The 14,599-nt window shown below is 54.0% G+C and overlaps 5 protein-coding genes across 5 annotated transcripts; 4 read left to right on the forward strand and 1 right to left on the reverse strand.

The window, feature by feature from the left end:
- Positions 1-143: 143 nt before the first annotated feature.
- HETIRDRAFT_475375 (uncharacterized protein) lies at positions 144-4,882 on the forward strand (the record flags this gene model as incomplete). The annotated part of the gene is made up of 11 exons (XM_009548151.1): positions 144-707; positions 780-1,140; positions 1,219-2,151; positions 2,325-2,900; positions 3,029-3,277; positions 3,330-3,495; positions 3,549-3,702; positions 3,753-4,004; positions 4,056-4,145; positions 4,205-4,421; positions 4,482-4,882. 11 exons carry the CDS (start codon positions 144-146, stop codon positions 4,808-4,810), a joined length of 3,891 nt encoding a protein of 1,296 aa, XP_009546446.1. The 3' UTR covers positions 4,811-4,882.
- Positions 4,883-5,259: 377 nt separating this feature from the next.
- HETIRDRAFT_173533 (uncharacterized protein) lies at positions 5,260-5,636 on the forward strand (the record flags this gene model as incomplete). Its single annotated transcript, XM_009548152.1, has 2 exons — positions 5,260-5,489; positions 5,549-5,636. 2 exons carry the CDS (start codon positions 5,260-5,262, stop codon positions 5,634-5,636), a joined length of 318 nt encoding a protein of 105 aa, XP_009546447.1.
- A 907-nt stretch (positions 5,637-6,543) lies between these two features.
- cyp12 (cytochrome P450 monooxygenase 12) lies at positions 6,544-8,916 on the reverse strand. The gene is made up of 11 exons (XM_009547613.1): positions 8,573-8,916; positions 8,388-8,520; positions 8,148-8,336; positions 7,946-8,094; positions 7,773-7,888; positions 7,606-7,723; positions 7,527-7,540; positions 7,203-7,474; positions 7,022-7,153; positions 6,823-6,966; positions 6,544-6,764 (listed from the first exon to the last, which is right to left on the reverse strand). Exons 1-11 carry the CDS (start codon positions 8,781-8,783, stop codon positions 6,686-6,688), a joined length of 1,557 nt encoding a protein of 518 aa, XP_009545908.1. The 5' UTR covers positions 8,784-8,916; the 3' UTR covers positions 6,544-6,685.
- A 2,014-nt stretch (positions 8,917-10,930) lies between these two features.
- On the forward strand, positions 10,931-12,836 carry HETIRDRAFT_451547 (uncharacterized protein; the record flags this gene model as incomplete). Its single annotated transcript, XM_009548153.1, has 5 exons — positions 10,931-11,163; positions 11,233-11,438; positions 11,500-11,902; positions 11,959-12,586; positions 12,654-12,836. 5 exons carry the CDS (start codon positions 10,931-10,933, stop codon positions 12,834-12,836), a joined length of 1,653 nt encoding a protein of 550 aa, XP_009546448.1.
- On the forward strand, positions 12,810-14,518 carry HETIRDRAFT_440109 (uncharacterized protein). Its single transcript, XM_009548154.1, has 2 exons — positions 12,810-14,330; positions 14,403-14,518. Exon 1 carries the CDS (start codon positions 13,196-13,198, stop codon positions 14,258-14,260), a length of 1,065 nt encoding a protein of 354 aa, XP_009546449.1. The 5' UTR covers positions 12,810-13,195; the 3' UTR covers positions 14,261-14,330; positions 14,403-14,518.
- The last annotated feature ends 81 nt before the right edge of the window (positions 14,519-14,599 follow it).

Genomic DNA, 14,599 nt, shown 5'->3' on the forward strand with positions numbered 1-14,599 from the left:
CCAGAGTCTGCTTGAGCCGTACTTACCGAAATAGAAACGTCCGTAGCCACGCGCGCAAGATTATGTAAGATTCGCTGCAACCTCATCATCCCGCTTCGCCTCCGACGACCACCAGCAGTCACCCACTCCTTGTCTTCCCCCCCATGGCCACCGCCGTCTACGGCGCGACCCAGTCACATTCCACCACCTCGACCCTCGTCAACGACGGCTCACCTCCTGACGAGCACTCGTACTCGACCTTCTTTTGCCGTGCTCTCTACGACTATCAGTCTGCAGACGATGCATCACTGTCTTTTCGCAGGGGCGACATCATCGAGGTCTTGACGCAATTAGAGACGGGCTGGTGGGATGGCTTACTTGGTGACGAGCGCGGGTGGTTCCCCTCAAATTACGTGGTCGTCATTTCCGACGAAGAGGCCGACGCTGCACTGTCGGCGTCGGAATATGCTCACGCCCCGCAGCAGTCTACGCTCGCAGATACCTCTACTGTGGGCGTCTCTCAGAGCGCGTCTGAACTTCCCGGAATGGCAATATCTGCGAGCACCTCACGCTCACGTCCGCGTACAGACGGCGATGGGAACTGGTTGAACCCAGAGATGGAATTTGAATCTTCGCGAGGCGCGCTAAACGAGCTCGCGTCTGCCGCTATGGACAACCCTACTCAGTCTAGTGATTTCTGGATGCCGCAGGTATCTGCAGACGGACAGGTCAGTTCGCCGAAATATTGTCCATCCATTCTCGAGCATCCATCGCGTAATTCTCACGGCATCCGACTATAGATATTCTATGTTAATACGCAGACGGGACAGCACTCTCGTGACTTGCCAACGGAAGCCGAAGAGGACCTGAATGACAGCGATTTCAGTGGAATGGCTGCCCAGCAGCGTGCTCGATCAGGGTCTAGTGCTGCTTTCGGACAAGCAAGGCAGACAAATAACACCTCTGCCGGGTTTGGTCTCCCTCGACGTTCAAATACTCCTGAACCTTGGGTGCGACGGCTGGCTGACGATGGGATGTCTTATTATTACATTAACAAGCTGGATGGCACTGTGCAGTGGACGGTACCAGAGGTGTCGAACACCTCTCGAACGAATGGCCATTCTCGTAGTGTCCCCTCCTCTAATCCTTCAGCCCTTGAACGTGTTCGAAAGCAAGATACGGGTTCCGCCGTCTCTAACCGCCTTCGCTCAGATTCTGAAGTATCGAACATGCGAAGAGGACGCAGCGACAGTGCTGCTGGGGGCGCTAGCGTTTACTCTGACGACTCCGATGTGGACCCAATAGATAGACGTCCCCCCGTTTCTTCGGCCAACGGAAATGGAACGCGTTCTCATGAGATACGGCAGGTTCTCACGCAGAGTCGACTGCCCCAACCCCAGGACTTCGGTGAGTTGACCTCCGCTGAAAAGTACGCGCAGGACTTGCAGCAAGTGCTTGCGCCCCCAGCACCCGACTCTATGACGGACCTCGCTGGGGTTGCCAGACAGGCTGTCGCAGCCGTAGTCGATTTCATTCAGGCGCATGATGTCTTGGGCCGCCTCCCGCAGCAGCAAGAGCTCGATAATCATATCCTTGACGCCGTCGTCGCTATCCGGAATCTTCTCTGCATCTCTTCTCCGCCCTACGGACACATCTCTAGCAGCCTGTATCCAAAAGAAGGGCTCGACCCGAAGGCGAACGCTTTGCTACAGACGTTACAGGCCCAGCTGAAACCCGCACAACGCAAAGTCACAGCGACACTATCGAAGCTTGTGCTTGCCGTTCTTGCTGCACAATATGACCCTAGTACATCCTCCATCGATACTCCGACGCGTATGGAGGCTGACGCTGCTGAACTTGACCGTGCACTGGTCGCGTTCGTTTTGGAGGTGCAACGGAGCAACAGCCAAGCTGCTATGCAGCCTACTTACATCAAACCAAATCAAAAGCGGCTACGAGCTGCCTTCGCTCCGAATAATATTGGCCTAGGACTCATCGGTGCTGGCGCTGCGGGAGATTGGAAAGGGTTTGGATGGGTTGCGCCCAACGGTGCTGGTGAATCACCGCAACGAGTTTTAGGAAATGATGTCTTGATTGAGCTCAGAGCGAGCGTGTCTGATCTAGATGGCAGACTTGCCGCCCTGGGCTCGTTTCTGGCGACCCCTGATGCAGGTGAGATCCGTGCCTATCTCTATTCCATTCGGATGATTTCATCATTTGTCGCAAAATAGTTCCTCGAGTGCACGCCAACGGGCAGGCGGCCGTCTCATGGCTTCATGGGTTCCTTGTTTCAGTCTCAAATGTCTCCATCGCTGAGGCCGTTGATATCGATGGCATCAAACGAGAGGGCTCGGACGAGGACGTGTATATGCAGACAGTCCACAAGGCACAGGTTCTCGTCCGTACCCTAGAAGCGGCGACTCAGGCATTATACGACGACGGCTCCGTCTTGCTTTTAAAGACACAAGCCTACACGCATTCCCAGCGCGACGAATCATCTCAGAATACAGATGTACTTAGTTCTGTGGTTGGCTCTCTCAAGGCGAATATGGGTTTGGTCCAACAGACGCTGGACACTTTGTTCAAGCTAGGACAAGAACAGCAGGAGATCGCAAACAACGACTACAACGACTCGATTGCCTGGCGGATGTCGCGCATCAGTATGATTGACAGCAACCTAGGTCGCACCCTTCGTGAGATCTCAGATTTCACAGCAAATCCGTATCATCCGGAGGAGGAGGATGTTGTAGACCTCGACTTCGCGCTCCGTAAGCCAGCGGTTAAACCGTCAATGGACCGCTCGCAAAGCACACCAGCTCTTTATAGCAATCCGTCTGGCACGTCGGAATCTTCTCTCGAGATGTCGAGACCACGGGCGGGGAGCTCCGTCACGGCTGTGTCGCAGCACAAAGCCACGAACAGTGTGGCCTCTTTACTTGGGCCAGGCTCTGAATTTGGAGATGATGATGCAAGCCTTCTTCCCGACGATGACGGTTCGTGCAGCAATTCGAATATTTCTTGATCCTCCAGGATTGACACATCATTATAGGCACCACAGTAGGATCTGCACCTTCCATGATGAAATCTCCCTCGCGTGCCGACAAGATTGTGAAGATATTTGGCGAGCATCCCAAACACATCATCGAAACGATCAATGCAGAGACGAAACCGTGGTACCTGCGGCCAACATACAGCCAAACAGAGATCCTTATTGATCCTGATGGCAAAGTACGAGCTGGAACAGTTCCTGCACTTGTAGAACGTCTGACTGCTCACGAACACTCAGGTAAGCGGCACTGTTGCCATTCAGTATTTGTGATTGCCAACCGATCTTCAACTCTTCAACCTAGATACGATGTTCAGCAAAACTTTCCTCTTGACGTATAAGTCATTCACGGATTTAGATACCCTCTTCGATCTTCTCGTTCAAAGGTTTTGGATTGACCCACCAGAGGGTCTGAACCCTCAGGAACTTGACGAATGGATACGGCTCAAACAGCATGTCATTCGGACTCGGTCGGTATATTACATGGCTCGTCTCAACAATTTCTAATTATGTCGAACTGCAGAGTCCTCAATACATTCAAAACAATGATATTGGATACAGGGTTCCTGGAGAAGGAAGACGCATATATTCTTGACCGTATGAAGGAGATGGTCTCCGGCGAGGGTGTCATACATTTGGCTGCCGCGAAGCAGTTGCTGGTGCTGGTAGAACGCGCGGTGAGTTATTCATCCTCGTCAAAGTTTGACTCGCTCAAACTTTTGACTAGCAAAACGGTGATACCGTTCAAGCGAAGACCACGCTCTCGTTGGATCCACAGCCCACACCTATCATTCCCAAATTGTCGAAGAAGCAGAAGCTTTTAGACTTTGATCCCCTAGAGGTTGCCCGTCAGTTGACAATCATTGAGAGCTATCTGTATCAGAAGATCAAGCCTTCTGAATGTCTTGTTCGATCCCGGGAACAAAAACCTGGTGAAAACAATGATAACATTGCGACGATTATCGAGACGACAAACAAGGTGAAGATCTTATTTCACGAAATGAGGGGCGCGGCTCATCCTTCACTATAGATCGCGCATTGGGTGGCCGATACTGTGCTAAGCAAAGAAGATTCACGTAAACGTGCTGCGATAGTAAAGCAGTTCATCAACGTGGCCGACGTGAGCCCGATTCACCTCAGCTTGATACAACCCCCATTCTCAGCCTGTCTTTAATTTAGCGATGTCGGAATCTGCTCAATTTCTCAAGCATGATCGCCATTGTCTCTGGTCTCAACTCTCCGCCCATACGCCGGTTGAAGCGGACATGGGAGCAGATCAACCAACGGTCGATGACTATGTTGGGAGCTTGTGAAATGACAATTGACTCTAACAAGAACTTCAGCAATTATCGCTCGTTATTGGCCAGGATCACCCCTCCATGTGTTCCCTTCATAGGTACACCAGTCATCGAATGCTTCGAGTCGAACCTGTCGTGCTGATCCATCTCGTTTACAGGTGTTTACCTCACGACGCTCACATTCATTCAAGACGGAGCACCCAACAATATCCCTGTACCCAACTCGTCCTCTTCCGCCAATCTGGTCAATTTTCGCAAGCGGCAGATGGCGGCCGAAGTCATTGAGGAGATCAAGAAATGGCAGTCAAAGCCATTCAATTTCGCCAGAGTTGACACCATCTACGACTACATCCAGGAATGTCTGAACAAGTTCAACACTATCCCAGATGTTAGTGATCTGTTCTGGAACCTCAGTCTCGAGCGTGAACCCCGTGAGAGAGAGGACGAAAAGATGGCGAGGCTTTTGCAAGAGACCGGCTTCCTATAATCGTCCTCGTCAATCCGAGCCCATATGATCGTAAATCTGTTGTCATTGCTTTCGAGAATATGTATTACCTGCTGCTTTGCGTTTGATACGGTTATGTATAATAGTTGCGGACTGGTCTCATTAGGATTCTTTGCTATACCTCCACTAATCTGCGTACACAGTTCTTTTATTTATTTATATGAGCTCCTCTGTATACAGAGGTGGCTTTATGGAACATAGCCAGGAGGTCCGCGAAGCTGTGAAGCTTGAAGCTTGAAGCTTCAAGATTTGCTCGGTCAGAATAGACGTGGTCAAGACGTGGGCGTTCCATGGCGGTTGCCGATACGTCCCTTTATAAAGCTCTCGCGCTTTGCGATCCCCCAGGATGTCCTGTTGTAGGACCCCTCGCTGGACGTCTCTAATGAGTTCGCCCTTCTAGTCCACGGCGTGGCGACACTCGTGGAATTGATATGTCATCTGATCGACGCTGCGCAGACGACCGTATCTCGGTCGCCTCTGGGTTCGTGCTATACTATCCACTTCCTCCTGTTGCTGATCGTCGCAAACACTCCATAGCGGATGACGGAGACCTTCCCTGTCGCTGTATTCCATATCTCACTGTCATTTGCGATGAACGGGTCCTCTTCAAGATGTCTGTTGAATATGCACTCTTCCTCTGGGATTTGACACTGTTATCGGCGTACGTTGGTCCGTGTGTTTCTAATGTACCTCTCTAATACTTCCTTTCGTGTTATGCAGAAGGTCTGAGAGCGAGAATCAGCTGCAGCTACCATTGCAAATTAATTACCCTAGGTCATCATCGCGCGGTGAGAATTGTGGTGTTTAAAAGATTCCACCCCAAGTCTTCACCCTCGCTGCGTACACCCGCCCAACCCTTTCCACACGATTCGTTCTTTGTTAAACTGTCAATTTCATGATACATTGAATGGCATTCGCTGGTAGATTATGTCTTTGAATTTCTTGAATGTAACACATCCAGTAACAGATTTCTCAACCGCACCGCAGCAGTCTCTTCAAGGACCGCGACATACAAGTGCATCGACTCAGATCGACTGGTAAGTAACATCAGAGCGTTCTACGGCGATTGCGATCTCTCAGAACGCCCGGATGTGCGGCTCCTCGCTGGAAGGATTTACTGAACTCGTTCTTCTATCGCGGGCCTTGATTGCGCCCCCCGCGCTCGTCCACCGACACTGTCACCAATACCAGGTACAAGGGACTTTGAAGTCATTTTACTATCATCGGGGCCTCAAATCGATGTTGCGTAGACGATCGTATATCTGTTACCTGAAGGGTTCACTGTACAACCTCTGGTTTTCATCATGTCACCGATCCGTTACTCATTCTTTAGCTGGGTTTGATCCACTCATCACACTACCAATATCCTAGTGATCTTGAGGAGCTGTGGTGTACCAATCCTGACACCGTCCTCGCTGCTTGCGTCCCCTTCCCCACGACACTTTATCTATTGTATTGTTAGTCTTGTGTTTGGAGGTAGACCATTTCTTTACGTTTGTGATCAGGTAGAAAACTCTCATTGTGGTCGACGAGCCATGCTGAAGGCGGAGCACACAGAATATTCATGATGTCGCACAGGTTTTGACCAAATGTTGCGAGAGACAGGTGCTGATAGGGTTGCGCTCATGCGTTCACCTCTCTGGTTTCATGTGAACCAACATCTTGCCTGGGAAAGCTTCATCTCGCGGATGCGATACACTTCTTGCGATGCTTTTCATGAAACCTTGATCAATGAATGCAACGAAACGTCAGGAATCCGTAGGATGTCAATAGCCACTCAACTTGCTCTCAGTCGTACAACACTTCTAACTAGAATACAAGAGTTCGACAAAAAAGACACAATACTCAAAAGGGTCACTAGTCTTTGGTTTGCAGAACCAGGCCCAGTGCAGCTTCGGAGCGAGGGACTAATTTGCACGAGTAAGGTTTTGGACGGCTGATAAAAAGGCGTCGAGTCAGCCAGACATCAACGTATGCTACAAGATACGCCTCACCTGAACAAAGCAGACGTGAAGCCAACTTCGGGTTCGATAATATTACCGTCCTTATCGACTGGCTTCTGGACATCATATACGGCGAGAATGGAGGCGAGGGTGATCCACAAAGTGTCAAAGGCAAGCCAGCGACCAGGGCACATCCTATAAATGAGCGGTCAGGATGCACCCGACAACCTATTTAATGAATCGCAATCACCGTCTTCCGTAGCCAAATGCATCGTCCGGTAATATGTTGATGCCAGTCTCCGCGCTCTTCTTCGGATCCTCGAAGCGATCCGGGTTGAATGACGATGGGTCAGGGTATACTTCCGGATTATGTAGAATATTCCTGAAAACCAGTCAAATTCGGAGAAAAGGACGTTTTGAGTACCACTAACCAGATGTTTGCTAGGACCGTCGTTCCCTTGGGAATGTAGTATCCTTCGTAAACGTCATCCTCAGTCGTATAATGCGCGACACCCAAGGGCAGAGACGGGTTCCAGCGTAAACATTCCCAGACGATAGCGTCCACATAGGGTAATTGGTCGCGGTCGGAGAAATCAGGGAGACGATCAGGCCCAATCACACTGTCTATCTGAGCCTGAGCCTTGCGCTGGACCTCGGGGTGGACCATCATAGCAAGGAAAAACGATAGCAGAGCAGACAGGTTCTGTTCGGCACTATCAACCTTGGCTGTTTCTCAAGCCTGTGATCTGGCTTACCGACTCGGTTCCCGCTGAGTGCAAATATACGCATGCTCAGTACTGAGAACACAATTGCAAGTTCCATGGTGAAGTTCACCTCCGTAAGAAATTGCAGCCACCTGCTTGATCAGTATTTCATGTTCCGCATCCTGTCCTGTTCTGTTCCATTCCTCCAGCTCCAGGGTGGTGAAACAAGGTACCGCGGTGCCCGACGCCTGACACTGTGACTGAGCAGTCGATTCAACAAATCGTTCGCGAACGTACCATCTTTTGCTTGACCATCTCATACGGTTTGTTGATCATAGCAAGGGAGTTCTTGCGCCATTCCCTCGCTTGTTTCTGGAAGCCCGCACCTGGCATCCATGCTGGTACGTATCTCACTGTCACATACTTCAGCGGGCGGTCGTTCTACCAAAAGAAAGGATACATATGCTCACGAAGAGGGATGTAATCCACCAGGTATGTGCCATAGAGTCCTGCGCGCGAGAGGGAGCCCAACACTTGATCGGCCAAACCGACATACATGTCGCCTTCTTCTTCAATCTGGTGACCGTAGGAGATCTTCATGACCAACGCGGCGAAGCTCCTGAATTTTGATGCTTGAGAAAGTGGCGGCACGAACGACGTTCAAATACGCACCTTCGCAGATGGTGAGCAAGTTTGTCCGGGCTGCGATGCAAGTTGCGCAGCAAGGCATGAGTCTCTTCGATCTGCGTGGGCTGGTGTGTGGATGCCTCATTGGAGTGGAAGTGCTTCTGGAATAGTGCACGGTGTTTGCGCCAGTTATTTCCATAGGGCATTGACGAGAAGAGCCACCCCAAACCCATTCTAAGAACATCTCAAGGTATGGAAATGCGCGAAGCGACGACTTGAGCTTACAATTCTTGTACCATGATGCGCACCGGTCTAGAAGAGTATTTGGCACTACGTTTATCCAACAGGTCGTTCGCCGCCTTGGCCGAGTTGAGAATGATGATAGGGTTTCCAAATGCGTAGATGTAAATGATGTCCCCTGCACCCAGGCATCGACGTCGTGGTATAAGGTTTATAGGATCAACACTAACCATATATACTTTGCCAACTCGAATATGTCCGCCAGGGAGGAGCATTAGGCATCTTCACCTTTCCAAACCAGCTTGACTTCGGTCCGGGGGGAAGGGGATAACGACGGGACCTGCGAGTCCACAGCCCGATGAAAACCGCGACACTCGCTACGCCGGCAGCGAGAAGAGGCGCATAAGACTCCAGAGGGGCAGGTAGTATTCCTTCCAGCATGATGCGACGACAATGGGTTGGTGGAAAGGAGAAGGGTATTGGCGGGGTTGCATGCGGGGTTTTATATGATGATGGAATAGCGCAACGTCGCCAAGTCTATGGTCAACGTAAATGAGATACCGGCGCTTGCTACGGAGGCCCTGTTGCTGATACGGTTCGCGTTAGCATATGCCATTGCCAGGAAGTAGGTCGCAAACCATATGTCCTCGATTACATATCATGAATGCCGGGTTCAGGCAAGGTATACATTCATCGCGTCTGGTCCCGTGTCCATCCCTGACCGTGCCGCGTTCACTGATTCCTGAGTGCACTCGGGCGTCACTCGGTCCAACATCTTCCTGTACTGACTGCTTCCCTCTTCCCTCTTAAAGGGGACATATTACGTCTTCAGGTATCAGGAGTTTCTCTGTTGATTGTGACTTTGTACGAGGAGAAGCCCACGATCATGACCTACTATATATCGATCACAACTCCGAGATAGAGATCAAGGACTCGCCGAAGCTCGCATGGTGCAAGCAGTCTAGAAGACATGTGTTCCTTGAGCTGGGGCAGTGCTGCTAGCGTCCTGAGGACAAGCGATGGGCATTAAATAGGCAGCAGAGACTTACCCGTGAGCCAAGAACATGAGTCTGTGATGCATGATTCGTGGATTGACGATCAAGAGAGCGATTTCAACGTTACGAGCATCGATGGCATTCAGGGGCGGATTAGATGCCGGAGAAACAAAGTGGGGACTGACGTAACGATCCAGGTCGTAACGGAGGCACATTTATGAAATTGGAACACACTACAAAATGGACCAACACGAATGCTGCGGTCCAGGGATACTTGCTGACTCTTTTTAAAGGTATACGTCCTCCGCACGGCTCTGCATCCCAGTGAATGTGCACCCGCAACGATGCTCAGCGGGCGCCGGTCACCACTGAGAAGCTCCGGTCTTTGGGGTGGGCTCAGAAGAGCGATCATGTCGGTCGTGACGAACTTCGAACAGCGAACCGCTCGCACGGGACGATACTTAAGCAGGACCGACCTGCTCGGAGATTCAGAAACATTGTTTTGTGCGACCAGGGCTGAAGTCGACGCAAATCTGATAAGTAAAAACACAAGCCTTGGGGTGGTCACAGAAAACTGCAATACGAAAATAGATCTCGGTGCGCGCGAAAGCGTGCCGATCACTCACCACGCTATGTATGGGCCCAGAGTGGGCCCAGGTGTGTACGTACACTGAGCGCCGTGGGGTAGCGCGTAGGATGGGGTACGGGGTACATTGCATGCCGCGTTGACTTACCGGCCCTACACAGATCCCAGTATGCCCCATGAGACCGACCCTCTATTCATGCACATCACGATCAATTAACGCAAACGGTCACTCGAAGGTCTAGGCTGTGAGCGTACCAGAATAGGTTCCGTGGCCCTACATCGCCCTATGTACCACATTCCCCGGTACGAGAGCTTTGATCTTAGAAGCCGGACGCTCCGTGATCAAGGATACAAAAACCCGACATGAAGCGACATGAAGCCGGAAGCGCGAAAAGCGTCCGTCGAAAAAAATGACAGCTAAATCGTGTATCGCACGTGAGTATCACGGCCTCGTCAGGTGGCGCGACGCGTCTTCACAAAGCCACTGTGTTTGCCACTCGCAAATGGCTGTATCGAGTACAATGAACCCCAAGATCGGACACATCAGGAGCTAAATCATAGTCAAATTCGATACGAGCGGGATTAGGTAGCTTACATACTGTCGTTCAAGAGTGCGTGTATGAGGGCAGAGATCCAAGAGTCGGAACTACTCACTTGACTTTGAGCCATGCCCCTGAGCGTCAGCCATATTTTCGAGAGAAGAGTGGGAACGACTCTCGAGTCCTGAACATTTTAACGAATGGTCAACGAAGAGTAGAAATTTATGATTGCCGTAGCGAAAATCGAGGCCATGGCATGAGATTTCTGATAAGCCGTGGTGGAGGTGGCCTCATAAGACGGTGTCTGAGTGTGTCAAGAAGAGGACCGAACTTGGGCTGCGCCACCTCAGACCGAGGCGGCGCGGGGACAGCCGTTCGCAGCCACCTTGGCTTCGCCGCCGTTGGCATCCGCGTCCATCAAGCACTCGAAAAGTAGGCAGCGCCATCGTCTCCAGTCCCGTACAGAGCATGCCTCCGAGTATCCAATACCACTGCCCGTGTCTCTCCTCCACTCCGGCCCCACCGCCGCCGCACCTGACCTCGTCCTCTTACAGCTTCCACCCGCTGCACGAGCTCTACTTCTGCGAGGAATGCGATGCCGTGCGATGTAACCGCTGCGTGTCGATCGAGGTCAGTGGCTACTACTGCCCGAACTGCCTCTTCGAGGTGCCCAGCGCGAGCGTTCGCGCGGAGAAGAACAGGTGAGCACGTCCGCTCGCGACTCCTCACTGGTGCTCGGCGTGTCTCACGTCGCGACACGCTCCGCCCAGGTGCGCGCGGAATTGCTTTCTGTGCCCCAACTGCCGCAACACGCTCTCTGTGGTGCCGTCGGACCCTCCAGACATCGACGACGGAAGATCAGCCAACCTGAGTCTCAACGCCGTCGGCGAGCCGCCCTTCTTTCTCTACTGCAACCACTGCAGGTGGGACTCGGCCGAGGTGGACATCACGTTCGAAAAGCCCACAGGGCTCGCAGGTGCGTCCCCCGACCCGCCGATCCCGCGCCCGCTCATGCACGTCTTCATCCCTTCCCCTAGCGCAACTACAGAAGTACGAGGACTCCGCGCCTGAATCGCTCGAGTTCGAGCGCCTCAAGGAAAACTTTGAGCCCTTCCTACGTGCATCCTCCTCCGCCCATGCTCCGTCGACCGCGTCCCACTCACACCACTCCCACGTGAACCCCATCACAGCAGCCGCGTCCTCCGCCCTTGCGCGCGACATCCCTGGGGTCAGTAAGTATACACCCCACCCGCGCACTCGCGGCCGCGACAAGGGTTCTAAGGACGAGTCGCCGGAGTACCGCAGCCGAGTCGAGACGTCCGTGGCTGGCGCTGGCGGGGAACAGGACCTTGATTTCATGCAGCACATCGAGGAAGTGAGCGAGGTGGCCGCGCTGGAACAGCGGTGGGCGAACAGCTGGGCGACATCGCTGAGGGCGCAGTACGTCCTCTACACGCTGAACGATTGATGCCTGCTCATTTAGTTTTTACGCGCAGAGACCTCAAACCACTACGCATCCCATTACACTCAAAAAAGTCCAAGCGCTGTCCAACATGCCGCCACATCCTCATCAAACCCGAGCAGAAGGCACAGTCGGTGCGCTACAAGATCAAGCTCGTCGCCGCCAACTACCTCCCCTCCATCACCGTCGCGCTGCCCCAGCCCGAACCCGTCCGGCGCACCGCGGGGTCTCGAATCGTCTCTGGCGAGGACACCAGCGGGGCGGGCGGCATGATGGTGGGCAAGACGTACCCATTCCACCTCGCCATGACGAATCCGCTGTACGACCCGATCCAGGTGCGCCTGTCGGTGCAGAGGCAGATGCCCGCCGTGGCCGTGGCGTCCGGAGAGCCCGCATCGCCCGAAAAGGCGCGTCGGCCGCCGTTCGCGGTGTCGCTGCCGTCTGCCGCGTTCCCGATCGCCGCATTCGCGGAGGCGTGGGAGTACGAGGACGACGAGGACATGTTTGGCGTGGAGGATGACGAGTTTGGATTTGACGGCCGTGGGGGCGCGCGCGTGCAGGGCGCGAAGAGCAAGACCGTGGGCGTGCTCGAGAAGCGGGCGAACGTGACGATTGTGGGAGGCGAGGTGATGATCGGGAAAGAGGCAAAGGGGGAAGTCAAGGTGAGCATTCTCCGGTCGCGTCCCATCATCGTGAGGTGGTGATTGCTGATGCTGTTTTGGAAACCAGTTCAACATGCTCGTTTCGTACACGTATCGCTCGGACGACGCGCTTCCCGAGGACGACGTGCGTGGGACGCCATCGCGGACAAACAAAGCGCAGGCGCCAGAGATGAAGACGTTCTCGTTCTACACGGTGGTGGAGCTGGGGACGATCCTGGCACGAGAGGAGAGCAGGGTGGATGATTTCTGAGTGTGCGCCTCTACTGTCTACATTACTCTGGGTGCGATGCGAGCTAGCTATTTTGCGGTCTGTTTTCGCAGTGAGCCCTCGCTGCCCGACGCGGTGATCTATATACGAGCACGATGACCGAGATGGCCTGCCCTTGCGCTTTGGTGATTGGCTGGCGAGGGTCACGGGAGCTGTTGTGGTGCCTGGATACGCTGACCTAACCATCCAACGCCTGCAGCGGAGCGGTGGGCGGCGTTGTCGTGCTTGTGTACTTATCTTTCTCCTTTCTTTGATGCCATTCTTCAGGTCGTCTACTTGCCAGGTGCAAGCTTGAGCTAGTCTTTTTTTTCTTTCCTCCCTTTCCAGGCGGCCGACTAGTCATGGCATCCACCAACGAGGCCGCGTCGGGTTCCACCTCGTCGGCACGGGCACTTGACGTGCAGGAGATGCATCCCCCGGCGGGTCCATTGCCTTCCAAGCGTGGCGAGATTGGATACCAGGAGCAGATTCACGGGCGCCCACAGGTGCAGGAGGCAGAGGCCGCGAGCATTCCCGAAAGACATCCGGCAGACACACCTCTTGCGGGCAATCTATCGTCACCATCTTCATCACCATCTTCATCAGTTCCTACAATCACAACCAGCAGCGCACCAGCGAGCGCGCCGTCCACTCCTTTGAACGACTCGTCGTCCACGCATTCCATGGGCAAGCGCAGCATCGCGTCGCTTCTCAAGCCCAAAAACGTCCCCACCTACGGCGGCGTCCGCCTGACCACCATCCTCATCCTTCTCTTCCAGCTCTCGCTTCTCGGCGGGACCATCGCTGGCTGGGTACTCGCCGTGAAGCTGCTCGGCCGACGGCAGAGCCAGCAACCGGGCGACGACCCGAATGGCCAGATCAACGGCGGCACGACGAGCATCTTCGTGTACGTCGCGTTCGGGATCACGGTGCTCGCGCAGCTGCTCTTCCTGGAGCGGCGGATCTTCCGCGTGCGTGCCGAGCGCTACGGGTACCTGCACCCCGGGGAGATGCTCCCGACGTCGCTGCGGCGAGTGTCCGCGCGGCGCAGCACGGCGATGGGCATCGCGCCGTGGCACCGTCCGCCGCTGCCGACATACGCGGCGGCGCTCGCGCAGAGCGGGGTGGGGACGGGGGACGTCGAAGACTCGGCGATCGCGCCGCCACCGCCGCCGGCGTACGGGCACACGCGGGGAAGCCGGCTGCTGCTGGCGGGATTCCTGCGGACGAGTCTGCGGGCTCAGGCGCGGGAGCTGGAGGTCGACCGGCGGAGCAGGATGAGCGAGCGGAGCGACCGGCCGGTGAGCTTTATGAGTCGGGACGAGGAGTGGGAAGAGCGGCGGGATGCGGAGAGGGCTCTGCAGGTGGAGGAGGCGCTGGCGCGGCTGGAGGAAGGACATCAGGAAAGGCCTGTGCGTGTTTCGTAGACGCAGAGACGCTGAAACGTGCTTCGATGGACGCTGGTTGCTACCGTTTGGGAGGTTGGAATGCTGATCGGTGCGTGATGGTGACTCGGACGCCCGGAGATCTCCCAGCGAGGACTGACTCTCGAAATCTTCCGTCTGATAGCCGCTCGTTTTTATTCCTATTGTGCAGATCTTGCTTTTGGCGTCGAAGAGGGGGTCGCTGTACATTGTGTGTGTTATTCGTACGTGCATGCTGGGACAATGTATTATTTCCTTGTCTTGACCCGATGTGCGAGTGCCGTGAGTGCTTACAGCATGTGCTGACCTAACGGGGCCATGACCACAGAGCTGACTCGATCG

This window comes from Heterobasidion irregulare (assembly GCF_000320585.1).
Source record: "Heterobasidion irregulare TC 32-1 unplaced genomic scaffold scaffold_05, whole genome shotgun sequence".
Classification (NCBI taxonomy): domain Eukaryota; kingdom Fungi; phylum Basidiomycota; class Agaricomycetes; order Russulales; family Bondarzewiaceae; genus Heterobasidion; species Heterobasidion irregulare.